The sequence below is a fragment of the Clupea harengus genome, chromosome 4, assembly GCF_900700415.2.
Source record: "Clupea harengus chromosome 4, Ch_v2.0.2, whole genome shotgun sequence".
Lineage (NCBI taxonomy): Eukaryota > Metazoa > Chordata > Actinopteri > Clupeiformes > Clupeidae > Clupea > Clupea harengus.
Window position 1 is genome coordinate 10,731,879 of NC_045155.1, and position 27,852 is coordinate 10,759,730.

At 41.8% G+C, this 27,852-nt stretch overlaps 2 protein-coding genes across 2 annotated transcripts in view; both read right to left on the bottom strand.

Moving 5' to 3' along the window:
- Nucleotides 1-810: 810 nt before the first annotated feature.
- Nucleotides 811-10,596, bottom strand: sypa (synaptophysin a). The gene is made up of 7 exons (XM_012826099.3): nt 10,463-10,596; nt 8,765-8,830; nt 5,654-5,778; nt 5,026-5,224; nt 3,830-4,021; nt 3,246-3,551; nt 811-2,913 (listed from the first exon to the last, which is right to left on the bottom strand). The coding sequence occupies exons 1-6, from the start codon at nt 10,478-10,480 to the stop codon at nt 3,276-3,278; spliced, it is 876 nt and encodes a 291-aa protein (XP_012681553.1). The 5' UTR covers nt 10,481-10,596; the 3' UTR covers nt 811-2,913; nt 3,246-3,275.
- Nucleotides 10,597-12,130: 1,534 nt separating this feature from the next.
- The window catches only part of cacna1fb (calcium channel, voltage-dependent, L type, alpha 1F subunit), a 44,950-nt gene continuing 29,228 nt past the window's right edge, over nt 12,131-27,852 (bottom strand). Inside the window, exons 30-48 of the mRNA XM_031566187.2 lie at nt 27,328-27,438; nt 27,060-27,143; nt 26,692-26,820; nt 26,163-26,228; nt 25,847-25,938; nt 25,460-25,619; nt 24,162-24,289; nt 23,687-23,783; nt 22,865-22,967; nt 22,253-22,354; nt 21,549-21,676; nt 20,976-21,101; nt 20,309-20,562; nt 19,890-19,913; nt 19,651-19,773; nt 19,013-19,170; nt 15,672-15,784; nt 14,326-14,673; nt 12,131-13,674 (exon numbers count right to left, since the gene is read on the bottom strand). Of these exons, the coding sequence (XP_031422047.1) occupies nt 13,393-13,674; nt 14,326-14,673; nt 15,672-15,784; nt 19,013-19,170; nt 19,651-19,773; nt 19,890-19,913; nt 20,309-20,562; nt 20,976-21,101; nt 21,549-21,676; nt 22,253-22,354; nt 22,865-22,967; nt 23,687-23,783; nt 24,162-24,289; nt 25,460-25,619; nt 25,847-25,938; nt 26,163-26,228; nt 26,692-26,820; nt 27,060-27,143; nt 27,328-27,438 (2,628 nt within the window). The 3' untranslated portion in view covers nt 12,131-13,392. The remainder of the gene's footprint in view (nt 13,675-14,325; nt 14,674-15,671; nt 15,785-19,012; nt 19,171-19,650; nt 19,774-19,889; nt 19,914-20,308; nt 20,563-20,975; nt 21,102-21,548; nt 21,677-22,252; nt 22,355-22,864; nt 22,968-23,686; nt 23,784-24,161; nt 24,290-25,459; nt 25,620-25,846; nt 25,939-26,162; nt 26,229-26,691; nt 26,821-27,059; nt 27,144-27,327; nt 27,439-27,852) is intronic.

Below are 27,852 nucleotides of genomic sequence, written 5' to 3' on the forward strand. Positions count from 1 at the left end.
GCAAGTATTTTTCAATAAGCTGTCTGTTGCCTATGCCTTGAATTGGATTGGCCCTATTCCTCTGTGCTAGTGTTCAGTAGACAGCCAGACATGAGTTAATTCTAAGTCACTGCTGCCACCATGTGGTTTCTTATGGTATGACAACACTCTGTTTTGGGTTACAAATTCACTTTGTCAACAGCAGGTAACCTATTTACATTCTGGGATGTTGGTAGTGCAGTGGTTAATGTCGCTCCCCTCCAAGCGGTTAGCCCGGGCTTGAGTCCCGGCCACCCCAGGGTGCTGTTAGTTGCTGCTAAATACATTTACCTTTTTTATTTATTTCTAGTGCTCTTTGCTGTTGTCTCTTACTGTAGGCAGTTACATACAGTAAATGTGGTGTCTTACAGAGACATGAATAAAATAGTAACTCATTCATGTTCCTTTCATCTTCAGTTGATGTGAATGTGAGCTGGGACGTAATTGGACTTTGAAAGCAATACATTCTTTGTTATCCTTGTCCTCACCACACAGATTTTATGATAGGAGCATTGGACATTTGCTGGAAAAGAATGTGTGGATTTTTGGCTGATCTGTCAGAAGGGTCAATGGTGTAATAATGTCAGTGATTGGATCAAAAACAGTTTTGCCTCCATTTACCAAATGTTAAAAGCATGTTTGTTTTTCGAATAGATGAAAGTACATAAAAGGGATACTGTGTGTAGATTTAAAGTTATGTTTCATGGAAGTTGAACCTCTGATCTTGGATTTGCAGCAGCCATAGTCTACCAGCCACTCTACTGTAGTTGAATGACGACAGATTGAACTTTCAACAGGATAATTTCTTCTTTATTGAATTTCCTTCGTGGATTCCACAGAGCAAGAATACAACAGAATTCTGGATAGATTTCAGTGAATTGTTTTTTCTGCAAAGTTGTGACCATTGTCATCAACATCATTGTTAACGCTAATAATATATCATACACAAGAAATACAGCACAACCCAAAGGCATTGAGAGTATCACAAGACATACTGAACACCACTAACAACAGAGTAGTTGAATAGCATATTGTATAAGGAAGAAGAGTGGGACAGAGCAGAGAGTGAGAGAGAAAGGAGGAGGAGAGACAGTGAGAGCGACGAAAGGGAAGAGAGTGGCTGTATCGCCTAAATTAAAATATAAAAATTCAAACTTGATTTCCTTTCAGCAGAGTATTTGGGCCACACCATGTTTTGATGCTCAGTCATGTCTTTGCCAATCCAGATATCAGCCTGTGGAAGCCAAGGACCAATCTACCAGCAAGATTCCCACCGAAGACCATTACTGGGAGTGTGGGAGATGCTTATTGATATTAGTAGACAAAAACAGTGTACATTAATAGATTGCCGATTAGTCTGCGACCATGCATTCGATCGTGCATGCGATCAGTTCATTTTAGTTCCATCTTTTGTATTCATCTTTTGCTATATTTTGTTATCAAGTGATAACGACTATAGTTTGGCTTCTAAAACCCACCGTATACATGAACGCATGTCATGAAAAATTCAGATAGCACAGTATCTACAACATAACTGCATTATTTGATGACATTTTTGGCGAATACAACATCAGAATTGAAATCACAGCCTCATAAAAAACCAGGAAAGCAACACAACCATCTTTGCTGACATCTACAGTACAGTTTTATTTGTGGACGGCTCAACTCTGCATTGCATATAGTAATTGACATAATCCTATTGGTGGTACTTTCATATTACATCTTCATGGAATGTCACTACAATATACTGTTACAATGACTTCAACAGATCTCTGTACTTTGTAGTTTCAATTGTCACTGCGAGACAGGGAGGAATGGGTACTGCAGAGGGAAAAGTGTTGAAAACTGAAACAGGCACAGCTATCTAAACTATCAACACCATCTCAACACATCAGTTTGATTATCTCGGTCAGGTCTCCACACAAAACAAGCAAATACCTGTAATTTTTTTGTCATCCACTTGCATAAAACACTAACAATACACTACATTAGTCATAAGGAGCGCAGTATAAGGAAATACTCAAACCATGCTAATTTACTGGTCAGAATGTTTGTGCTTTTCTTCTCAGAGTAACACTTGGAGAATCACACAGGAAAATATCCATCCTAAATAAATGTAACTAACACAAAAAATGTGAACACCTAAACCAGTTTGATTTCTGCCACTGCTGATGATCTCATTCTCATCTCCTGTGACAGATAGTATGACTAGTTTTCTTTTCTCCAGCTTACACCATACTCTTTCAGTACTATGCTCTATCCCACCAGAGCAGATAATGAAACAAACAAAAAACAAAACAAAAGATATTAAAAGAAGAAAGATCGAAAGTATAAAATCTGATACAATTTCAGATAATCTCAGTGAGCCTGTACCAAACCACAGAAGGTAGAAATTATTAAGGATCACATTTTTTTGGGCTGAAAGACAACTGTATTTAGTGAGCTCTAAACTGAACCAAACTACAGTGGAATAACCCCATACACATCTTTAGGAAATTTTGTATATACTATTTGTTCATAATGATATTTATACAACACAGACAAATACATTCTCTCAAGTTTAGTATTACTATTTTCAATATTATCAATTTAAAATTTATATAGCATTGAGATTTTTTTTTTTGTTCTTTTTTATATTTTGGTACTGTATTCAAGTTTGTCTTCATTTGATCGATCCTAACTCTCTTTTTTGTTTACAACACGATAATGAACAGCACATTAAATTCTCCCTCTCATTCTCCCATTTCCCCTTGATAGTTATTATCCCCCCCCGCTGCCCCTCCCTCCCTCTTGTTGTCCACAGACAGATGCACAAATAGACAGACAGGGAAGAGTGTGGTATTGTGGGTAGGGTTCAGGCACCACACTCCCGTAATCACACGATCACCCTCTTTTCTGCAAGGAAACATGGCAGAACAAGCAGTGAATGACACTTAAGAAGGCTGAAGACAACCGTTAGATACATATCTGAATATAGCACATATCATGATATACTATACACTGTGTATACTATTATGGCGTATAAAACAAGCTGTATATAAATACAATGCAAATTCTTACTTACTTATTTACTACACACTAAATATGATGACATAGTACACAAGCATATAGAGCAAATCTACCTACACAGTATACACAGCAGTTGGTTATATAACACATACTATGGCCTTAACACCCTATCTTGCATGCAGTGAGTGCATGTCCGATTACGCTGATCTTTGACTCACCATCCTCCGTCTGTCTCCTCATTGGCTGGCTCACATCTGGTTGGAGAAGGAGGTGGGCGCCCCCTGCTGCTCGTAGGCCGGCTGGGCGTACTCGCCACCCTGATTGTAACCCTGCTGGTTGTAGTCAGGCTGGTAGCCCTGCTGAGCGTAGCCCTCCTGGCCGTAGCCCTGCTGGCCGAAGGTGTCGGGGGCGGGCTGCTTCTCTTGGGCTGGTGGGGCGCGCATGAAGGGAGCGACAATGCCCGTCTCCTTGAACACGAACCAGATATTTCCTAACCACAGGATCAGGTTCAGGAAGCCGAAAGCCTGGAGGAGAAGAGCACAGGAAGCCGTAATGGTTAACAGGTGATTTGGATATGTTGACTGGCTAATGCTAATCTTTAAATCTAAAATATGACATCATTAAGCACAATCATCAAAATCCATTATCAGGGTACAACTGTGGCTGAGTATCATGGATTTATATTAAGCTAAATTGAATGGAACTGAACTGTACAGTCAAAATAAACACCATCTTCCTCTGCTCATACTATCTGCTCATCCTATACTGGAGTAAGAACAGACCAGTGTTCTGATGGACTCACCACGGACGTGTTGAGGCCGGACATCTTCGCATCATGGACCTCTTTGCAGGTGCTTCCTTCCAGGTCGCAGGAGGGGATCATCTCCAGAACCTTATCGGGGTCTGTGGCTGTTTTCACGTCGGACAGGCCCTTAGCCCAGGCAGATGAGCTCACCAGCCACATGAACGTAAACACACAGGTCACCCCAAAATCCTGAAAGGGAAACGGGTCACAGTTACTGGGGTCACAGTTTTTCTTTAGCACAGAGAACAAATACATTTATGACGTAAGTAGGTCTAACAGTAGAGTACTTCTTCACTTCATTCTTGTGGTTATTATATGGATTATAGGTATTTTAATGATAATAGTGGACAATGTTCTAGTTGAATCATCACTGATATGGCTGCTGTATGCTACTATGCCAAACTATCTAGCTATGTCTAGCAGTGGTATATTGTCATTCACTGTCATTCACCGATGTATGGAACGGTGGGTCCATGAAAATGAATACCAACGTGTTTTCTGGTCAGTCATCATGGCCAGGCCAGGTTCTTCTCAGATTGACTATAGAGGCTACAGACGAGTTAATTAATTATAAGAATTGTTTCGGAGGAAACGTATCTAAATTGAGCAAATGGAATTTGAATCATAAAGATACTTAGCAGTCTTTCTCTCACAGTTTCCTCCATCTGGTGCAGCATCCTGCCAGCTATGTCTCATCGTTCCCACCTCCACATAAACCATCATCTCTAATAATCACAACTTTAGTTCATGCCCATTTAGAGAAAATGTGGCTGTAAAACTATTGTATTAATAGCATTGGATAATAGCATCAAATGAACATTTAAAAGCTAGGTGATCTCAGTTGAGTCCTTTGAGTCAGTCTCGCTCTTTATATAAACTCGTCGTTATTTGGTAAGTGTGCTATACTATATTTAAGGCTATTCTTACAAGTTACAGAGCAAACCAAAACCTTCTCTTTTCATTAAACCCAAACGAAACTAGCCAGTGACTGGATGTGCTGCTTGTACATCTGTTTCCATAAGCAAGTCTATAATTGTGCAGAATCCAATAGAATCTCTCTAGGCCTTCAACAGATATTTAAATTATTGAAGTTTCCCTTCTTTGCACTGCCAATATGCATAAGATACAGTATATGTGGCTAAGGAGGATTCCGTGAGCTGTCTCCCATGACAGTGAATGGGGAAACCACTCACAATCAGTGGGCCTTTGTTATTCTCGCGGTACTTTTCAAAGGCGAAGACGTAGATGCTAAGGGCGGCCATGGAGTAGAGAAAAGCAAAGACAGCGATGGTGACAAAGAACTCGGCAGAGGAAGAGTAGTCCCCAACGAGGAAGAACCTCTCAGACTGCTCTCCTTTGCAGGTTGGGGCATCAAAGTATACTTGATGGAGCCTATGGTGGGTGAAAGAAAGGGATGTAAGTACATTTCTAATTCAAACTGTATGCATGCAGTACACCTTTAGAGAGGAGAGTCTTCATAGTGTTCAATTAAAAAGCTTCAATGACTACATTTAAAAAATCCACACCATAAAACCTTTTTATTAGTGAAAATGGTTCTTCACCTCAGGATATTGCATGTACAGTAATTAATTCAAGAACCCACAAAGGCCTTAAATTGTTCTTCATAGAAGATTTAAGGTTTCCACAAGCTGATGAACCTGTCTAGGTTCTAGATTACACCCTTATTTGTGTTAAGACAGACTGTCTGGAAAACATGACTTCCTATTGAAAATGTTGTGGTAGGTACATCTTTAAGTATAAAAGCATAGGTACAAACACTGTAAATGTAAAGTGCAGGATGAACAAAAGAGTGATACTAACCTGAACGGGTATTCAAAGTCCACATCTATTTTTAAGTTACTTTCAGTCCTGTTTTTGCATTGAACGCTCATCCTGAATGACCCCTCATAGCTCCCACACGTTGAAAAAGCGAAAATGGCAAACACCTAAAAAAAGGAGAAAATAATAACATTAATGAAACAGAGATCTGTTCACAAAGCAAGAACAATGGTTTCTATTATACTTTGACCACATTTTGATTATGTGTGTTCACCTGTAATTGTGAATCTTATTCAAATATCACTATAAATACAGTGTTTTCAGCAAATGTTTATGGGATTGTCTTTCAAATTGTAGCCTAAATGCTCATGGGCAACCCTTCCATGATAATGGTAGAAAAAATGGCATATAATGACAAATATAAGAGATATAAGAGGATTCCAACAGAACCCAGCTCAGTAGGGGGAGCCCATCTGCCAGATATTGGCAAAAGAACCCAGGCTTTTCCATGGCATTTCCTCTATTTCCTGTCACTGAGAGGCAAGCAAAGAAGCTTCCCCATATGGCTTTCAGGCAATGACATGGGAAAAATCAAATGCCTCGTGTTTCGACACAGAAGCAGTTCCTCCTATTAATCTAACCAACAACATCAAGGAGGCGGGGCAGAATGTATATATGCATATCCTGGTAGCCTGACTCTCTCGTGGAGATTAGTCCTTGCCTGCAGCCTAGATAGGATTGAATGGAGAATCTAGCTATTAATTTTCACAGAGATGGCCCACCATCTGTCGTACTGGGCTGCTTGGAGTGTGGACAGGAATGGCCTCGCGTCACAGGAAACAAAGACAGGAGAATAGAGCCAACCATTTCTACTGGAGGGGGGACAGCTCCTCTTTAAAAATGAACTATACAATTACACACCAATTATACTGTGTGCTATGTGTGTTTTGTGTGTGTGTGTGTCTGTGTGTGGGTGGATGGCAATAACTGTCAATGTGTATACATTTGTTTGTGTGTCTGTGTGTGTGGTGTGAGTATGTGTGCGCGTATGTGTGTGTTTCTGTCTGAGATAGAAAGAGAGAGAGAGAGAGAGAGAGAGAGAGAGAGAGAGACTGCTAAAGAGTGATTGATCTTTTTGGTAACAGTGGAAGAATAAAGTGATTATTTTGAAATAAATGTATCTATTAATGTGATTACATAACTCATTACTCATCACTGTAAGATACATTTTAAAAGGCTACATATAAAATAAAATATAAAAGATAAAGATGAAGCTGGCAGAACGCGCCTTCTCCAGCTTTAGGAAATCTTTTATTGGTCTAGTGATGATGTCACTTAATGGTATGCGGCCTTCAGCCGATATCTTGGTCGTCTGTCCATCTTGCCTTTTTTTAACTTTGTCCGTTCAACAGAACCTCTGTATTTTACTTTTCTGCATATTTTCTTGCGACTTAGGTGGTTTCCACATTTCAATTGTCTGCCTTTGACCCAGCATTGACCTGCTGACTGTCTGGTACATTTCTAACTGACAGTTGCTTTTCATCATTGCATCTAACACTGCTTGGTATTTTCCATTTGACAGTTTTTATATGTAGCCTTTTAAAATGTCACCTAAAGTAGAACAATAGTATTTTCGGTAATATCTACTGCAGTTCACAAAATAAGAATTCAGCTATCCACAGCTGAATATTATTTGTATATAATTTGCTGTGAGTAAAAATAGCTTCAGCTTGATTTGATTTAATATGACACATTGGTAACATGAAGGGGCATCGTAGAACCACCTGGTGTAGTGTCTTCATACAACCACAAGATGTAGTTCTTTGTTTCAGCTGCTAGTACGAATGTAGGCCTGCACCATGCCTAAAAAACCCCACAAAGGGCCATATTTATGTAAACAAAATTAAATGATTTTTAACTGGGTTGGAGGACATCTTAGGGAAAATGATTACTGCCACAGTTTACTTTGGGTTCGTTGTCTGATCTATAAAACTGGCTTAGTATGAGACGGTAGGTGGTTTTAGGTTTCACAAGCTGAGTAAATTGAATATGAGCAGCACTGTGTATAAACAAAGCCTCAGACTCTCTCTCTCTCTCTCTCTCTCTCTCTCTCATTCTCTCTCTCTCACACACACACACAGTGGATCCAACAAACAGATATCATGTGGACACTACCGTGCTGTATTTTTTTCAATGGCAGCTTATGCCATGCAATGTCCTGCTTGGTTTAACAGGTTCTTATGTCTATGAAAAAGCCAGTACTTGACTGGACCTTTCACACACAGAACTTCACTGGGGGGGGGGGCACGGACCAGAATTGCATTGAATGGGATTGGATCAGCTCACAGTGGAATGTGTTGTAATAACAACTAAGCGGAGTGTCAGGTCCAACAGGCTATGTGAAGCTACCTGGTGAACACACATCATCAAGGAGAAGAAATACAACAATACAGTCTTTTGGAGAAAAGAAATGAGGGCCAATCTGTACTAAGGTGTCAGTGATATTATACATGTGAGACTTCTGATATAGTGCACCCCATTGTGGCGAGGATGCTAATTTCTTCATGCATACTGATATTGTTTAATGTGGTTTTCAAATATGGTGCTTTCTTTTTCTCATAACCCAGAGCACTCGCCAGAGCTTGCTAAGTGGTCAGCACAAAATCAACTAGGATAACAATGGCAATTGAGAGTTTCAAGACTATAAATCAAAGCAACATGAGTTAGACTGTTAGCATGCTCTTTATATACTGTGAGATGTTTATTTATCCCTTGCAAGGCCCCACAGAGGCCTATAAAGGAACCTTTGTAAGATCCTTAGAAAAAAAGGTAGATCCTCTCATTTAAGAATTGTGTTGGCATCTGAAGGAGAAATGCACATAAGCACATAATAAGGCGAGTTAGCTTGTCCTTATGGAAGAGCCTTACTATGTTAAAGAAAGACAAAGGTAGAACTCTAGGTAGTTCTCCAATAAGGAACCTATTTCAAAGTTAAAAGGTAAAGGACTGGTATTTAGCAGATGCTTTCATCCAAAGCAACCTACAGACAACCTGCAATAGAACACACCTCACCCAATTTAGTCTATTGTGAGAACATACATCCATAAAATGACAAGTACACATATAAGGTTTATCCTGAGTGGTTTGACTTACCCATTGTAAGATTTTCATGAAGCCCAGGGGCACTTTAAGAATTCTGAATTGCCCAGTGGCAACCAACTGTCAGGAGAAAAATGCAAGAGTTTAATAAATCAAGTGAAATAGCTCCATCTTTAACACAACACACAAAACACCTATCGTTTTCCTTTGACATACATATCATTTAAAAGGCATTAGAGGTTACAGCTAGGTTTTACTGGTCTACTGGGATACGTCAGGCTAAGGCTACTAGGAAAACAGGCCTCTCAAAGAAGTCTGTTTTTTTCTGTTTTGTGGACTGCTTGTTGTTTTGTCACAGTGCATTTGTCACTTGCAAATAATCCGTGTAGAATTTATATCGCCAACATTTAGGTAGGAATGTAACATCAAAGGTCCACCGTGTCGCACAATTGATTTGGTTGTTTTTTTTTTTGGGGGGGGGGGGGGGGGGGGGGGGGCAATCGAATATACGACAAAATAACTCACAATCGGCGTTTTCTTAATTCACCAGATAAATTAATCAACTAAACCGATTTGCTGGGTTGCCTAATTGCTCTGGCATCTTGTGTATGGCGGATAAATGCGGCCCTGCATGCAGCAATAAATAAAATATGCCAAAATGATGGATTAGATCATTAACAAAAAGGGTGTTAATCATCCTGAATACCCATTGATAAGATTGTTGTTTGTATGATTCACATTAGCAAGAAAGCAGCCTATGTGATGAGATGCGCCGACATCAGAATATGGTAGCCTATGTGTTCACGGAGTGTGACGTAGCAAGGTGCGGTTTAACACGACACCGTAGCTTGCCCCAAAGGTAGGTCTCTGTAAATTCGCGCAACCCTTGTATAAAAGGGAATAAATAAATCACAGTCACATTAATCGATAAGCAAACTCAATTACACTTTCAGTTAAATATGTTCCTTGAAACACGAACCCGAAAAAAAAAGAAATCCAGCCAAATCTCTGGCGATGGAGACGGGGTTCGGATTGTCTATAAATGTCAAGGTCTAATAGCTCGGTTTATTCATAAATACATTTCTTTCCACTCAAATAACATCAGAAACACATTCGTATTTGCAGAATGAGATCGCCATCTATGCAATGTCTGCGTACTAGAGACTGAGCCTATACACCGATGCTTGGATAAAAACCAGCTGCCATTTTACAGAGCCATCTCAACAATTGCATCTGCATATTGTAAGGCCTTTTTTTTCAAAAGCCCTTTTGAGATTCATTTCTTTACCTTAATATATATGGCCTACTTTTTTCACACCATGTTATGTTTTGGCTGCGTAAAACTAAAAGATGAAATGGCCAAAATTCACCTACGTATGGACTCGTTTTATAGTGATTCAATGACATCCTGACGGTCGCTAATACCTGATTTTTGACATTCCGCTCTACTGTACAAAACGGCTATTTTGTAACATTCACAACTACGACTCAATTATATTGCGACCTTCTTTGTATTTATTTTGACCCTAACGCATCTAGAATCACACAGAATGAAGGCTGAGCCATGGAACACGTCAGTCAACAGACAACAGCACTAGAGGGTACGTTCTCCTCATCCCTGTTAACATTTAAACGAATTATTACCGCAAACGACACAGCAGTGCCAAGACAAATATATTGTAACATGAAACCAATCCGTATTGAGGGCAAAACACGCAAACATCTATATTTTCTTCGTATTCAGAGCCATACCTGATTTGCAATATCCATCTTAGCCGCCTGTTCGTAGATAAGAGGAATAGATGCTTGGGGGGAGGAGGACGTACCAACGGGAAGCGCTTTTGGTGGGGGAAACAGAAATCCACTGGAACAGCCGGATTGCGTCACAAGCTGGTAGAAGACATTTGTACGCAGAGGACAGAGGAATGACTCGACCATCCGTCAGCAGCCACGACCAACATGGGGTGTAGGCACACGAGTCACTATAGTATCTTTCAACCAAAGCTCCAGCAAACCTCCCCAAGATTCTGTGTTAAAAATATGAACAATTATGGCGATGATGAAGTGGACATTGTTTTCTATTGCCCCATACAGCCTTATTCACTAACCACAGAGAGCTGGTGACTCAGGTTCTGTTTTAGGAGCCAGGGATATAAAACAGTTTATCTCTTAAAATAATGAATGTGTACATCATAGATAAACATTTAAGGTATCTAAGGTTGGAATAATAAAAGCAGGTATTGCCTTATGTTTCTTAATGATGTCCTATTTATACTCCAAAACTTGAGTCATGCCATGGAAGAAGGATACCAGTTATTTCACTTGATATCAAGCCTGTTCATACTAGTCGTTTTAGTGTTTTAGTCGTTTTAGTTGTACTCACTCAACGGATACAAATTTCGACCGCCAAATGTCAAAGTTGCTGTATTGCACACATATGGGGATGTATTTCATACACAGGGGACCCAACTCACAATGGAACAGGCTTAGGGACTTGAAGTGAAAGGCTCTCTGTCACTGAGGAGCTGTTTCCCTACAGAACGACCTCGGCAATTACAGTAAGCCCTTTTCACCCAACGCCAAGGCGCCCAGAGGAAGCCAGCTGTGAACGCCGCTGCGCTCCGTCTGTCAATATGTTAATTAGTAGCTCTCCACTCCAAATGGGTTGAGCTTAACACAGCATCTCACGGAGCAACCATACACAAACACCTTTCCTTTTTGACGCCCCCCCAGATCTGACCCTAAATATACTCCCCCCCCTTAGGTTTGTGCCTGAAGTGGCCGTGGGTTTTACCTTCTGGCTGGAGTGGGATGAAACAGGGAGCGCTGAGGCCATCTGGTCCGTGGAGTGACTTTCTGAAGGGGTCAGAGGTCTGAGACAGTGGCCTTACTGTTCCACATAACAGTTCCCAGTCTTCCAGTCACTTCCATTAATAGACCAGTTCTTGGTCTGTCTCAGTCGTGTTTTCGTGTGATCACAGAATACCCTGAATTGTTCTCTTGGTCTAGTAATAGAACATACCCTATGTAAGTTTAGAACCAATTGTGCAAGAGGGTATTCTGAGTAGGATACAGAAGAATGTACTATATAATAAAGGCATTTATTTCAAGCCATTTAAATGTCACAACTAAATGAAACAGGTATCAGTTTTGGGTATCAGGACTTGCACAGAGAGTTATTACACTCAGTTACAAATGACATACTCATATCTAACGAGGCTAACATTTCTACTTTAGCAGTTAACAAGTGACTATCCACCGCTTGTATTAATGTTAACCTATATTTTAACCCTACACTCACTCAACAAAAATGAATTTCCCCCTCCTTAGTGGGGGAAACAAAAACATCAATGTGATATCAGCTGTATATGTAAAATGTGTCGTGGTGAGGGGTCATGGCAGAAGCAGACACATCAAGCGAAATATTCAATTTTGTATTTTGATTTACAAACATAGTAATTCATCAGTAAATACATTTTAAATACATTTGTTTCAATGTTACTTGATATAAATCTGATATTATCTCTTTACGTGATGGTGAATGATGAACTGGCCTTAAATATACGCTTGAATATACAAAATGGCGTGTATGACAAAATTTGGTACAAAATGACTTAAATCGACTAAACGCAGTGCATACATTTTTTGTCTATCTCATAAACCCTTCAAGTATGTATGGGACATATCAAAAACCACAGTATATCATCTAAACCCAATCATGCCCTTCATACACACAGTGAAACAGAATAAAACATTTCACACAGTTACAGTAAAAAACAACAACAATGCAAGACAAAAGATTGGTGATGCAAAGGTTGGGATGCCACCTCATGGGCAATTCAAAATAAGACCAGGACAGAGGGTTGGCATGTTGGTGAGTGGCAGTACATAACCACTGAGAGATGTTGACTGTTCAAAGGGGTACTGTGTAAATATTGTGAGGGTGTGTATGTGTATGTGTGTGTGTGTGTGTGTGTGTGTGTGTTGTTTGTGTGTTGTAAAGAAAGACATGTCTGTGAAAATATGCCAAATGGTCAAGAACAGCAGAATCCCTTTAGCAATGTGATCAAATCAAAATTTCCTTGACAAAAAAAAAAAAAAGAAGAAAAACAACAAATATATACATATATATTGCATGTACAACATGAAGTCCTGTAGACAGTTCAGAATGAGTCTTCTCGTTCAGATGCCTCCGCGCTGCATCCATTCAGTCAGTGATCCATAGTTTGTGTCCCCCTCTCCTCTCTCTGCCCTGCATCCCTGTCTCCTTTTGCATCAGCCTGTCTACTCCCTTGGCATGTCCACTCCTTCTTTCTGATCACTGTCTTCTGTCCTCTTTGCCTTTGAAGTCAACTCTACAATCCAACCATCCTGGATTGCTGAAATGTATTTAAAATATGTATATATATGTATATATGTACAGTTTATGTATTGTACATACAGCATATTTAAGCCATAACTATATATTTAAAAAAAAAATCTTTTAAATACATATTGCTCTAAATCTAACCTTTTTCCCCACTAACTGTGATGATCCCACATATTCTCTGATCTCTGATTAGACTGAGCTCCATCTCTGCAGTGTGCATGCCCTTGTCGCTGTCAAGCACAGAATGGCCTTTGATTGGCTTGTCACACTCTTGCTCCCTCTTCCTCGATCTCCTGATTGGTCCCTTGGCTTTTCAGAATGAAGTGACACAGGTCATCTCATCTGCCAGCTCCTCCTCATCGCGGCTTCTGATTGGCTCCTCGTCGCTGTACATGGGCCCCATGTCCGTGTGGTTCAGGAAGCCGCCTGTGCCCCCGCCCCCTCCGTTCCCTCCGCTCCCCCGGCTTAGCAGATCGCTGGCGGCACTCTCCATCTCGTCGATGGTCATCTGACAGGCATCAGCGATTTCTCGCTTGGCAAAGGCCACAAATTTGGGATCCTTGGCATAGAGACCCAGCCCCTCAGAGATCAAGACCTAGAACCACAAAATGAGGCCAGTTTAAAAAAAAAAAACACACACTGCCTTTGGTGACCTACAAATCTGGGTTAACAGATAATCTGCATCAATCCATCCATCCCCCTGTCTCATCCAGTCTGTTAGAGGACCGATTGAGACTGAGAATGCCTGGTTGCTGTTAAAAAGATTTATTTAAGCAACATCTTCATTAGTTTCCACCAGATGCCTACCCAGTGCATGTTTTGAGCATTCTCCCATTTCAGATTGAGCCGGCATTTCAAAGATTTTACACAGAAGTACAGGAGAACACCATGTTTAAAAACCCAGCATCACAAAGTGAAACAGAGTGCATAGAGGGATGGTTAAACAAAGATTGGCTTGGTTGTGCTATAACTACCTATATATGGGCTCATGAGCCTTTATAGACTTTTAAATGCACACAGCTAAATTAGGAATTGTGGCCTGAGTTTGATCAGCTACACAATTATCAATGGATAAACCACTCTAGACATTTTTGGATGCCATTCTTCATAAAATGAGTAGTTACTATTATTCCATAGTGCACTGTACTGCACTATGCTATACTACAGTATGCTCTACAGTATTGCACTGTTCGCAGTGTACACAGGCCATCTATAGCTCAGGCTGGACTGGTGTGTGGTGTCTTACCGCTTCCACCAGACTGTCGGCGCTTCCCCTCTTCTCGCTGTAGTGAGGCCCAAGCTGAGCGGGCACCCTCAGGGTCGTGTAGGCCCGGTAAGGTTGGGCGCCTCCTGTCCCAGATGGCGCTCCGTACCAGTCCGGCCGCCCTGACGTGGGGACATTTGCTCCGGAGGTCTTCTTGTCCCCCCACGCGCCGTTGCCAGCAGCCCCCTCCTCCTCCACCAGGATGAGGGGGGCATAAAGCAGGCGTCCGCGCCGAGGCCCAGTGTTGGCCCACGAGGCCGAAGAGCCTGTGGAGGACCGGCTGCTGCTGCGCCTGGACTCGTAGCTGCCGCCGTACGGCGTTGGCGTTGGCTATTGAGAAGAACAATCATTTTTAAAGAAAATTGATTGAAAAAGTGATTAGCCGTACTGTTAGATTTGAACTGTGTTATTGGGGGATTGGCATTCACCCATGTAGAATGGTTCAGCCCAATGACTTGATTGACCTAATTTGGGGTAATTATTAAGGGGTGGCTCAGTTCAGGTCAGTTAAAGAGTTTAAGAGTTCTGTCAGCTTGCAGACAGGCTAAAAGTGTTGGTCCAAAGATATGCAGGGTTGCCATGTTTGGACCTTGGTACTTAGTTTGAATTGTTGCCTAGTTTAGTTATTGCTTAGTTTGATTCGTTGCATAGTTTGCACCTAGTTTATAATGTCACTTAGTGTTGGATCTTAATTTGGGCTCTACGCCTGAAACCATTTTGGTTTATGTTGTGAACAACCTGGCTCATCTGGATTTATAAATGAATCTATATTTTTGTACTGGACTGCCATCCCCTGCTACTTTCCTACCTTATCATCACCTCATCCAGAAGCGCACCTCCCAAAACGTGAGGTGGCTGTGTCTATGTTTGTGTGTCCCTATCTCTCTCTATCGCTCAACCTCTCTCTCTCTCTCTCATCCTTAAATCTTATAGAGCAAAAAATGAAGGCCAAGAGATTGACATGATGTCCGTTTTTAATCTCTAGTGGAAACGAGAATAGTGGTGGGGTACACCATGTTCTACCAGCAAACGGAAAACTTGGCTCAGTTCAGGGAGAATTGATGTGTAAGGGAGGGGACAGTTACCAATTATGACTCTAAGAGGTTTGTTTTCTACTGGTTAAATAGACTGAATATTTTCAATGGTACTTCAATGGTTTTCAAGTGGTGTTTGAAAGAAAAGGTTTTAAAAGTATCAAAAAGGTCTCTATATCTCTCTGTCTGTCTATCTCTGTGTGTGTACATGGATGTGTAAATGTGGTATGTGGTCACGCAATTGGTACTGCTGAATTTGGTGAAAGCTTAATTGCGAAGGTTGTGTGTGTTTACCTGAGAGCGTGCTCGGCAGGGTGGGGAGTTCTGGTGGTAGGTGCCGGGTATGGGGAGGTCATCACTGCTGCCCTGACGCCTCAGACACTGGATATTAAAGGATGGTTTGCGACCTACAGAGAAACACAAAAAATATTAGCGTTTGTGAGGTAGCTGGCCACTTTCAATGATGTTGCTTGATTAGATTGTGATGTTCACACAGCAAACTTCAGGAAATCTCTCACAATTATTCAGTTTTTATAATTTCTTTTCCTCTTATTGTTACCTTTCCCTGAAAGTATCAGGGCATCAGATTTCGACATTAAATTCAAAATCCAAATCACTTTTCAAACAACTAAATTAAGCACTAGGTAAGAGCACTGTAAAAGAGCACAAAAGAAGTGCATTTATTTATACTGTTAACACTACATACACACACTACATACATACATACACATACGAACACACACACACACACACACACCCACACCCACACATACACACTCACACACACATACACACAGACACACATACATACATACATACGAACACACACACACATACACATACATACACACACTACATACATACATACATACATACATACATGCATACGAACACACACACACACACACACACTCACATACATACATACACACACACATACACACAGACATACATACATACATACGAACACACACACACACACACACATACATACACACACTACATACATACATACATACATACATACATACATACATACATACACACATACATACATACATACATACATACATACATACAAACACACACACACACATACAGTACATACATACAAGCTGCACTTGGGGTCCCACTAGGTCTAAACATTGACGAGGGAAAGGTTGTGGATGGTGTCGTATTTTTATCTACTTATGACTGTATTGTTGAATAATGTGTGTATTGCTGGTACTGAAACATGGACATCTCAACAAATAGAGGTAGCAGTTAGACGAGAAGGCTGCTATAGCAGAGATATGTTTTCTGATAAGATGCGCTTTCTGATAAATCACGTGGTAGACATGCCGTCTCTAAAAACCACATAGCAGACACGCCAAGGCGCTTTTGAGCGCGTCTGGGGATTTTGGCTGTGTCACGGGCCTTCAGATAGGCGCTTTTGAAGGGCCATGCCAAGGTCATGGCCTCCAGATAGGCGCCTCTGAGGGGTTATGGCGGGGCCACGGGTTCCTCTTAGGGGTGTAAAAAAAACCCGATACGTATCGATATCCGTTTTTAGCGTGTAAGATACGACTACATCGATGCGTGACGTCCCGTATCGGTATTAAAATGGCATAAACCGGTCTTTGCCCGATTTAAAAGTTATGAACCGGTTCAAAAGCGTTTGTCTCTCCGTTAACTTGCTACGCAAAACACTAAACACTGGCTGACCTGTTGCATTTGATCTCAGTCAGAACAATGACAGCCTGTCATTGGCCAAAGCCCGCATAGCATAAACCAATCAGGCTGTATTCTCACAAATAACGTGGAGAGAATGACAGATTACAACTCTCATTCATTTCAACGGCCAATGCTATGCTAGCTACGCCATTCATTTCAATGGCCAATGCTATGCTAGCTACTTCAGCCAAGGAAGATCCTTGTTGATTGCGTGATTCTACAGACATCCTCGGATTTAAATAATTATGATAATAATAAATAGGAGAATATTTGTATCATTAACAATTAATTTTAACATTTATAGTCATGATTCCGATTCCGAGACCGAGCCACCGTGATGTCCTAACATAAATAAAAGCACTATATTGTAACTTGCCGGCATAGTCGCTCCATAATGCCGTGCGGCGGGCGCATATAGCGCTCAACGATGTTTCTTACTGTTCTAATTGCATGTCGTTGTTCTGTGTTGGGACGGAGTTTATACAGGTGTGTGACGGTAGCACAGTCTGTTCGTGATAACTTGTACCAGGGCATAAAGCCCGTGCCATTTTGGCATTGTGTTGTGTTTAGTGTTTAATAAAAAGCCATAACAAATATTCCGCACTTCCGTGATTTGTTACAATATGAACACTGGAAATGGCAGTGAATAAATAAATAACCACTAAACTCAATCGCGTGGATATAGCCATTGTGGAATAGAATTGACATATCTACATTCTGTAACAGTACCTCCACCTCTGCCCTGGTGAAATTAGGTCTGGGTTTACCGGTGCTTGCTTTGAAATGATCAGTCTCTGAAGTTTCGCGTTGCCTGTGGAGTGTGCGCATAATAGCATGCCCTTATAAGGAGCTGGAGGGGCGTTTCTGTATGCAAGTTCAGGTGCATGAGAAAGCGCATTCAATTAAGAACACATTTCCAGGCGTTCATGAATCCAGCTGAGATCTTTTCTGAGGTTGGTCTTTTGAGGTTGGTAAGAAGATATTTAATAAGACAAGTAAGAAAATATTTCCAGAATGAGGTCCATTGTTTCCTCACAACTCAGTGTTTTCAATTATTGAACTGCATCGAATCACATCGAACCGCATCGAATCACATCGAATCGAATCGTACTGAATCGTTTTTTATCAACATGCATCTTTTCTTGTATCGTATCGTGCCCATGTATCGAGATACGAATCGGATCGTCTTTGTCATGAGAGATTTACACCCCTAGTTCCTCTAGATGCTTCTGAACATCTAGGTAGTTTCCAGACACCATACCTGAAAACGCTGAGTCACCTGTTATCACAGGAAACTGCAAAATGCACGCTGGCAAAATAGATGCAATATGCACGCTGGTAAAATAGATGTACCAATCGTCCCCTCCCTCGATGTGGTTAAAAACTGATGAAGTAAACAAGAACAGGGAAGAACAAAGGGGGTTAGATCTATAAAATGGGCACGGGGACTTAGTCCTCAGATTTTCTACTTGATCGCTCTTGCCATATGCTTAGAGTCTTTGAGATGCTCCATGGACCAGCTCAGCAGTAGTTAACTCCTCTGAATTAAACCATTCAGTATATTCATACCGGTTTGCCTTGAGAAGTTTCTTGAGAACTCTTAGAATTTTCCACGACAATGGCAAATACCTTACTAAGCCTATACTGGGCAGAGAGGGGAAAGCATCCAGTAACTCTGTGTGCAAGCCTGTGGGCTTATGACTTTTCTGTTATGTTTGACTACCTGAGTTTGTAAGTTCAAGAGTTAATAAAAGGACCTGCGTTGCTGAAACACCCTCGTCGTGTCTCTTGGAACGCTGGGTGTTCACAACATACAAACACACACACACACACACACACACACACACACACACACACACACACACACACACACACACACACACACACACTCACACACACATACAGACCAGACAGATGTTTACCTGTAGGTGTAGCGGGGAGAAGGCGTCGTCGGGCAGTTCTTCGGCCCTCTCCGTTTCCGTTCGCATAATGGTTGACGTAAACAGAGTGACTAGAAGGTGAGTCGTACATCTGGTTGCGCTGCCCAGGGTACCTCAAAGGCTCATCGGGATAACCTTGCCTGTATCATATAAGACATGCTCTGATCTGCATCCTGTTCTACAAATGTATACAGTAGTTATTCAAATCATTTTAGTTTAATAAAGTTATTGCTTGTTATTTTAGTAGTGTGTACATATATATATATATAAATATATATATATTATAAATGTGCAAAACTGCAATTGTGGCTATAGGCCTATAGTAATAGGTATACATGAATTCATACTGAATGCAAGCCAATTGTAGCAGTTTTGTCTAACTACCACTGGTCAAAACATGCTACTTTTTCTTAAATAAGCCATGCAAATACAAAGGCATAAGTATAATATATATATAATAACAAATATATAATATAGTATTAACAATACCGTATAAATATGCTGACAGACACAGCATATATTTCACACTTTCAGAGAAACTTCAGGTTGAGGAACTCTTGAGGGATTCTCAATTCTCACACTATGGATTCACTCATTTTTAGTTTTTCTTTCCCCCCTACCTCTCTCTTGAGATAATGCTTTCGCTATCTTCCTCCCTGTAATAGCCCTGCTCTCCGGAGTAACCGTCATCTCCATCCATCAGATCTTTCCTTCGCGACGAGTAGCGGTCTCTAGACTCCCTCCTGGACGGTCGAGATGAGATGAGAGATTAATATTGAGATGAGTGAGGGGCTTCGATGAATTTTAATTCGAATTTGAAAAAGGTAAGGCTAAATATGGGAAAACATTAGCAGCTTACCGAGAGGACTTGTAATAGGAAGTTCTGTTAGAAAAATGACAAAATAACAAATTCACAAATACACACAAATAAATACAGAACATATTTCTGTGTATCCTTTAAGTGCATGTACTGTATTGTATTGTATTTCAGACAGGAATGTACAAAAATATATGCTCATTGTGATATCAGAATCCCATGATTTCTGCAGTGATGAACAGAAGGCCCTAGTGAAAAGGATGCGGGTATATGCTTGAGCATATGTCATGGAGCTGTTTCCATGTGCCACAGTTCAGATGAACACATTAGCTATATGTTAAAAAATACAGTTGTTTTTATGAACGCATTTATTGAACTTCACCGATAGGCAAACACAATTTCTAAGTCTAGTTTCCTCAGTGCATACTGACATCTCTCTGCTCTCGTGTGAAATCACAGACCTCTTGGGCGGCTGGTCGATCACGCCATTATTTCTGTAGTGCGAGTGGTGTGACCTCATGTCATCCCTCCTCATGTCGTCCTCGATTAGCCCTCCTCCGTTGGGCGTCTTGGCGAGGGCGCTCCGGTGTGAAAGTCCGCCATTGGAGACCCCATCTCCGGGGAGGGGGACGGAGGTATTGGTGGGGGTGGGAGCCATGGAAGCCCGTCGGTCTTTGGCGGAGGGCTCTGAGTGCCCTGCGTAGCCATTCTCACCCTACAGAAACAGACCCAGGAGGTGAGACCTGGACAGCTTGTGTCGTCACGTTTGCTTAATGGACGTGGTCTTGCTCCAGAGGGAGAAGCATCCAAGTTGGGTCATGACTGCCTAAGTTTACTGACTTCTGTTCCCCAACGACCCACACAAAAAAAAACAGCTGTGTGGAGTTCTTCGCTAAGCCCGTGACCAGACAGTTTTAGCAAGGAAAAGGTTCTCTGAACATTCTAGAAGATATTCCAGCAGAGCACAGACCATTTCTTTATATTTTAACATTTTTATAATCATTTCAACTACACTTGCTTAGCAGGCAGCTTACACGATACACACTTCTCCCATGTGTATAGATGTGAATCTGATATGAAACCACATAATGTATCTACCAAAAGCCCATGATCACTCTTCTTACAGACCTTATAATGGGGGTCATCCTCCTCCTCTGGCTCTTCTTCGAGGCATTCCTCCTCTTCCTCATCCAGGTCGGCGTTCAGGGCCAGCCTCATCTCTGGCCCCAGGTCTTGCAGGGTACGCAGACCAGCCTGACACAGATGCACGCGGAGAAAGAGAGGGGTCCACAGTATATATGCTGCCCAGGACACACTTCCAGTAAAACAGCACTTCAGTACTCAAACATGCATCAAATCACACACCCACACCCGCACACACAAACTGACACTAGGATACATTACTACACACTAACATGACCACCCTAGCACACACACACTCACACTGACACTGACACACTCGCACTGATGTCTCAACACTCAACACATTCTCTGGTGATTGGTTTAGAAGTTACAGAAACCATCTGATTTCTTTGGTGATTGTTTTAGAAGTAATTGAAAACACTGTCTCTTTTTGAGCATGGGTTGTCTGCTGGTTAGTCAAGTCTTGTAAAGACTATTTTTAAAAAGAAGTATATAAATTATAAGTATACAAATAACATTGTCCGTCCACCCATCCAGGAGTTTGTCTATTATAAATACCTGTAAAGCAGAGGGGTTGTTGGGGTCTGGCTCACCCATATCCCCTTTCTCTTTTCGCTTGCGGAACTTCCTGAAGTAATCCTGGATCAGGAAGGTAGCGTAGAACTTCCCAACTGTTACTTCCTCGTCTGTAAGACAGAACAAGGGCATCTCAGTTTCCCAGGTCCATCCAGAACATACTTTGTCAAGCTAGTAGCAGTATACCAGAGTGAACTGCATGCCAGTCCCCTTAAAGTATCACAACTAAGAGATGTCCAGAGTGCACTACAAAACCCATAGGGTATCTTAGTCATTGTGTTTACTGATGAGATACTATTTGATCCCATGGTAACACTGTGTGAAAGCTGCATGCTACGGTTAATGTTTGGATTCAAATGTCCTATTAAGCTTCAGAAAAGAATAAAGTAAATTGTCATGAGTCAGGGATTTGACCCTCGTCTGAAATAGTATTCATTGTATACTGATTTATTATTACATCCACTGCCTCTACCTCTAAGCTAAACATATAATGTGTGCATACAGTGAATTGATATGAACTCTTAGCATGGATTATGAATCCAATACCATCAACTTAAAGATGAACGCAACATGATAACAAGGACATCAGGAGGACAATTAATGTAACAGTCATCACAGGTATGACTACATTAAAAATATATAAAGCATGCATATTCATGATGAGAATGGCAACATCTTAATCTGACCAGTAGGTGGCGGAATGACTTCATCTAGGATCTTGGGCTTCATGCGCTTCCAGATCTTCTTGATGATAATCCTCAGCTCCTCATTCTCCTGGTTGGGGTCTCCTGTTTGTGTGTGTGTCAGAGAGAGAGAGAGAGAGAGAGAGAGAGCGAGAGAGAGAGATAGAGAGAGAGAGTAAGAGAGTGGAAGAGACAGAGGAAGAGAGATAGAGAAAGAGAGAGGGAGGGAGGGAGAGCACAGAGAGTATGGGGGTCATGTCAACTCTTCTTCTTTGTCTATCATCTTGATTTAAGAGTTCAAATAGGGAATACAAACTGAGTTCTAAGAGAGGACAGATGGTGATGGATTTAAACAGTCTAAGTTTCAGGGGACAGAGGATTTGTATGCACCTAATGTGTGTACCGATGAGTAATGTGTTCTTGGGTTGGAGGACAAGACTGCATTAGTATGTGGGAAGCATATGCATACCCTGAAGCATGTTATATTGTAGGCAGACCAGCTTGTGTGTGTGTGTGTGTGTGTGTGTGTGTGTGTGTGTGTGTGTGTTGGCGCGTACGTGTGTGTGTGTGTGTGTGTGTGTATGTGTCAGTGGGTATGTGTCTGTGTGTGCTGACCTTCGGTTTTGATCTTCAGGGCTGTTCTAACCAGTGCAAAGAGGGTAGCGTTGAAGGTCACAGTGCCATCACTGTTTAGGGGCATGTTCATAGCCACCAGTCGCTGTGGAAGAAGGGTAGGTGTGAACATATGGAACATAATTATGTCTGAATGAGCACAATAGAGTGTGTGTGCGTGTGTGTGTGTGTGTATGTGTGTATGTGTGTGTATGTGTGTATGTGTGTGTATGTGTGTGTGTGTGTGTCTGTGTGTGTGTGTGTGTCTGTGTTTGTGTGTGTTTGTGTATATGTGTGTATATCTATGTTTCTCTGTATCTTCAGTAGTCATGCCAGTTTAGTACTATGGCTTGAAACCTGCTGAGAATGACCATGAGCTGGAGGCCTGCACGCTCCCGCCCTCATCTCTCTCTTGTCCCGCTCCCACCCCCAAAATCACGCAGTTGGATGTTTCAGTGGGATTCATTTTTCAGTCCCACTCCTGCCTGCTGCCGTGAAAATGTGCAATGCGTATAAACCAACCTTATGCCTGTTTATGTAAAACATGGGTTATTTCTTGCTGCTCTCGTGCAAACACGAATGACATTCTGTATTTGAAGAACATTTTTATTATAATAAATATATTTATATTTTGAGTCATGAGTCATTTCTTTCTACTGCTCTGCACACGCATCTGCAACCGCTGGCTCTTGCGGTACTCCCTGTCAAATCCATGGGTGAATACTGAGACGCATTTCTACTCAACGTCTATCACATGAGGCCTGGGGGGCCCATGAAGCCATGAGGCCAGCTGTATGTGAAAGACCAAGTGTGATGGGACCGTACCTTGCAGGCCACACGGTGAGGGCAAAGCTTGCCGAAGCCAAGAGGAGGCTGGATCCTTCTCAGAAGAGCCACTACGTCAAGGTGTTTAATGCGCCCTCTGTCACACACACACACACACCACACACACACACACACACACACACACACACACACACACACACACACACACACACACACACACACACACACACAGACACACACAGAGATGCACAGAACCCAGATCAGTTAGTGTGACCTTATACAACTATATAGCTGGAACAGTTTTATAATATACTGCAGAGGGAGCCAAATACCTGTTACACCATCCACAGACTATCTGAATACACACATAATGTATTCAGAAACAAGTAAGGTCAAAGGTCAGATGGAATTGATTAATCAGAGTATGGAAGAGAGAAAAGGGAGTGAGAGAGAGAAAGAAAGAAAGGGAGGGAGCAAGAGAGGGAGAGAGAGAGAGAGAGAGAGAGAAACTCACTTGGCTTCAGCATCATATTCTGACCAGATCCTCTTGAATTCATCGAGATGATGGGGACCCAAAATAGACCAATCACGTGTCAGATAGTCAAAATTGTCCATGATGACGGCAACGAACAGATTGATAATCTGGGAAAATAGAAACAGAAAACACATGTTCATTTTATGGAGAGCATACTGAACCTCAATTTATCTTTGATATAAAACTATTGGCTAAAACAATGCTTTGAAATTTTCTGGGCAACAAATCCATCACAACAGACTGGCATCCACCATGGTCCATTAAAACACACATAAAAAGGCCAGTGAACTGGGCATGGAGTCCCAGATATACCCTCTGAGACTGTATGCAGTTTCCCTCATTTGAGGTTTGTTTGGCTTGTGTCTCCAACAGCCTCCACACAATACAATTCAATTGTATTTATATAGCACCAAAAAACAATTTAAATTGTCTGTAGGCGCTTTACAGGGCCCAGAGTCTGAACCCCGTTGAACCTGCCTTATAACAGGAAGAAACCTTGAGCAAAACCTTAGCCCAAGGCGGAGGGGGGGTAGTTTGGGCAATCTGCTGATGGATTTATACACGCATCAGAGGACAAGACATTAGCACAAATGCAGTATATGTACATGATATATATACTTGATTATATGAAACATAAAATAAGGTATATACATGAAATATACAGAAATAATGCTGGATAAAAATGGAGAGAGCCAGCATTGAAAGTATTGGTTATAGAACAGCTTAGGGGGTATACAGTGGCCTCAAGGTTACAATTATACAAGGATAAGCAGAGCACTGAAGCAGAAAACTATGTCAATGATGGCATACCACTGCATATTTATTTTAGGATTTGGTGCTCCACACTCTCAAGACTAAAGCACAAGCGCTTCGCTCAGTTGTGCTCAATAGATCTCCCAGCCATCCACATACTCACAGCAGCTTTTACATGCATACTTTAAAAAACACACATAGAGACTACCACGTACACCTAAAATGCACATAACATGACACATGACTTTATGGGATTTTATGTTCCGCTGAGCTGGAGTGCTCCATAGGAGTGCGGAACCCAATGTTCTGCAGGTGTGCAGCTTACAGGGAGAGGGAGTCGGAAACTCTTTGTGTAATTATGAAGCGCCTTGATTAGCTGAATCAGATGTACTCAGCTAATCACGGGCAGGCAGGGGAGAGACCCTACACAAGCAGCAGCGCTGGCTGCACGTCTTCAAAGGGAAAGGAAAGGAAGAGATGCTGGTACGGGGTGAATAGGAGTAGGAGGCAGCTGGAGGTCTCACCAGAAAAGCGCAGAGCATGAAGAAGCTGATGAAGTAGATGATGGCGAAGGTGCTGCCGCAGGTGAACTCCTCCCCGGGCTCGTAGTCCGACTCAGGGTCACACCGCCTGCCGGGCAGACTGGCCAGCATGATCTCCTGCCAGGCCTCACCTGTGGCACACCTGCACATACACGAAGGTGATCAGTACACACACGCATACACGCACGCACGCACGCACGCACGCACGCACGCACGCACGCACACACACACACACACACACACACAGAGAGACAAAGACATAAACGTATAATAATGTGCACGATTTACTGTTTCTAGCTATCAACCAGTCTGTCTGTCTGCCTGTTTGTATATCTGGATATACATCTGGCTATCTGATGTATTTCTTACCTAAAGAGAAGCAGTACTGCCTGCTGAAAAGTCTGGAAGTTGTTGTTCCGGTTGATCTGAGTGTGAGATTGCATGGCGATCTTCCCAAAGGTCTGAGGAACAAGATACAGAAAAAATAAGATTATCTTATTTCACATTCCTGTGTCCTTCCAATGCTAATATCAGTTCTCAGATAGAATACTAAGAGATATGGTAGAAGACACAAGGTTAAATGTAAAATTGCACAGGAAATCATCTCCCAAGATAAAAACCTTGAGTGAATAATATCATAAATGAGGCGAATCCCCCCCCATCGCTGGTTTAGCTGAAGACTCACCTGCATGCCGATGACAGCATAGATGAAAAAGATCATGGCAATAAGGAGAGCTACATATGGCAGGGCCTAAGGGACACACAGAGCAACACAACCCTCACTTTAGACATTCTTTCTGTAAAATCACTCTGTAAACATTTGTCAAATATCTCTGAATAGTCCACTTCAGGACCAAGCTGATGTACATTGGGTGGTGGAGTGTGAAAACCAATGCCTCCCCAGGCACACTAAAGTGGCTAAAGTGGGGTCTTGTGGAAATATCAGAGCATATAACTGTACAGTATACACAAAAGTGTTCTAGTATTCTACGTGGAGAAGTACGCTAACAATGGTGCTCACTCAATTCCAACATGCTTTTTATGTTGGTAAACTGACAGGCTGTTTCCAGTTTACAGACGATGTATAGACTTGTTCTGAATAAAATTGTAGGGCAACTTAAATAGACTTTACAACATAAAGTGTCAAAGAGTTCTTTCTTTGCAATGAGATACGACTAAAAGTAGCGTAGGCTCTGCTTCTGAAGATGCTTCACCTGGAGGGACTTGACAAAGGTCCAGAGGAGGGTGCGAATGCCCTCCCCCTTGCTGAGCAGCTTGACCAATCGCATGACACGGAACAGGCGGAAGAACGTGATGGACACTCGAGAGCTGTCATCGGAGCTCTGGGGAGAAAAAAAAGAGAGAAAAGTACAGAAGAGTCTGAGCAAAGAACACACAGTACAAAAAGATGTCAAATAAAGGTACTGACAAAAATAAAAAGTGCTCTCACCTTCAGCACATATAAAAACATAAATTCTATGCATTGGTGACTTTGTTAGTACTATAGAACAATCATATGGGATGATTAAGAGATGAGATGAGGCTCGGACAGAGGCAGCTCTCACTGACCAGTGTGACTTACACTGAATTCAGTGACTACAATGTCCACCACACTGCCAACGACAATCAGGGCATCAAAGGAGTTCCAGGCATCCATGAAGTAGTGCTGGAAATGACGGGCCAAACACAGAGAAGAAAGAACAGAGAATGTTTCAAATAAAAATCTGACAAAATTGCATATGGAGTGCCTTAACAGAATCTGTGAATGTAACTATTTTGAAGTTATACACCAGGATGATGATGAATGATCGCGCCCCCAAAATAGACATGGAGATGCTAACGATCCTTACCTTAAGTCTGAGAGCGAGCAGTTTCAGGATCATCTCCGCAGTGAAGAGACCTGTGAAGACCATGTTGAGGATATCCATGATGTGACTGAAGGCTTTTGTCTGCTCATAGTGCTGGGAAACAGACAGACAGAAAGAGAGACAAACAGGAGCCGACGGACAGAAAGACAAAAACAGATGTTTAGCCAGACCCTAATGTATAAACTGTATCGATCCTGACACCTCCACGCCAAGTGTTGAAGTGTCCTTGAGCAAGACACTGAACCCCCAACCGCTCCTGATGTGCAGTAGTAAAGTGCTACATAAATGCAGTCCTATGGTAGTAAAGGTCCCTATTACTTTTTTGTGAAAGGCCTGAAGAACTACATATGCCTCTGCCAAGAAACAACACTGCTGTAACAGACTTAAAGGTGGTTATAACAAGAGTTGTGAACAATCTAACAAATGATATAACTGGACAAAAATCAGGTAAAGTGCATTGATGTACAGTTATTGCCTTGGTCCTTCTCATGACAATCCAGAATGTAT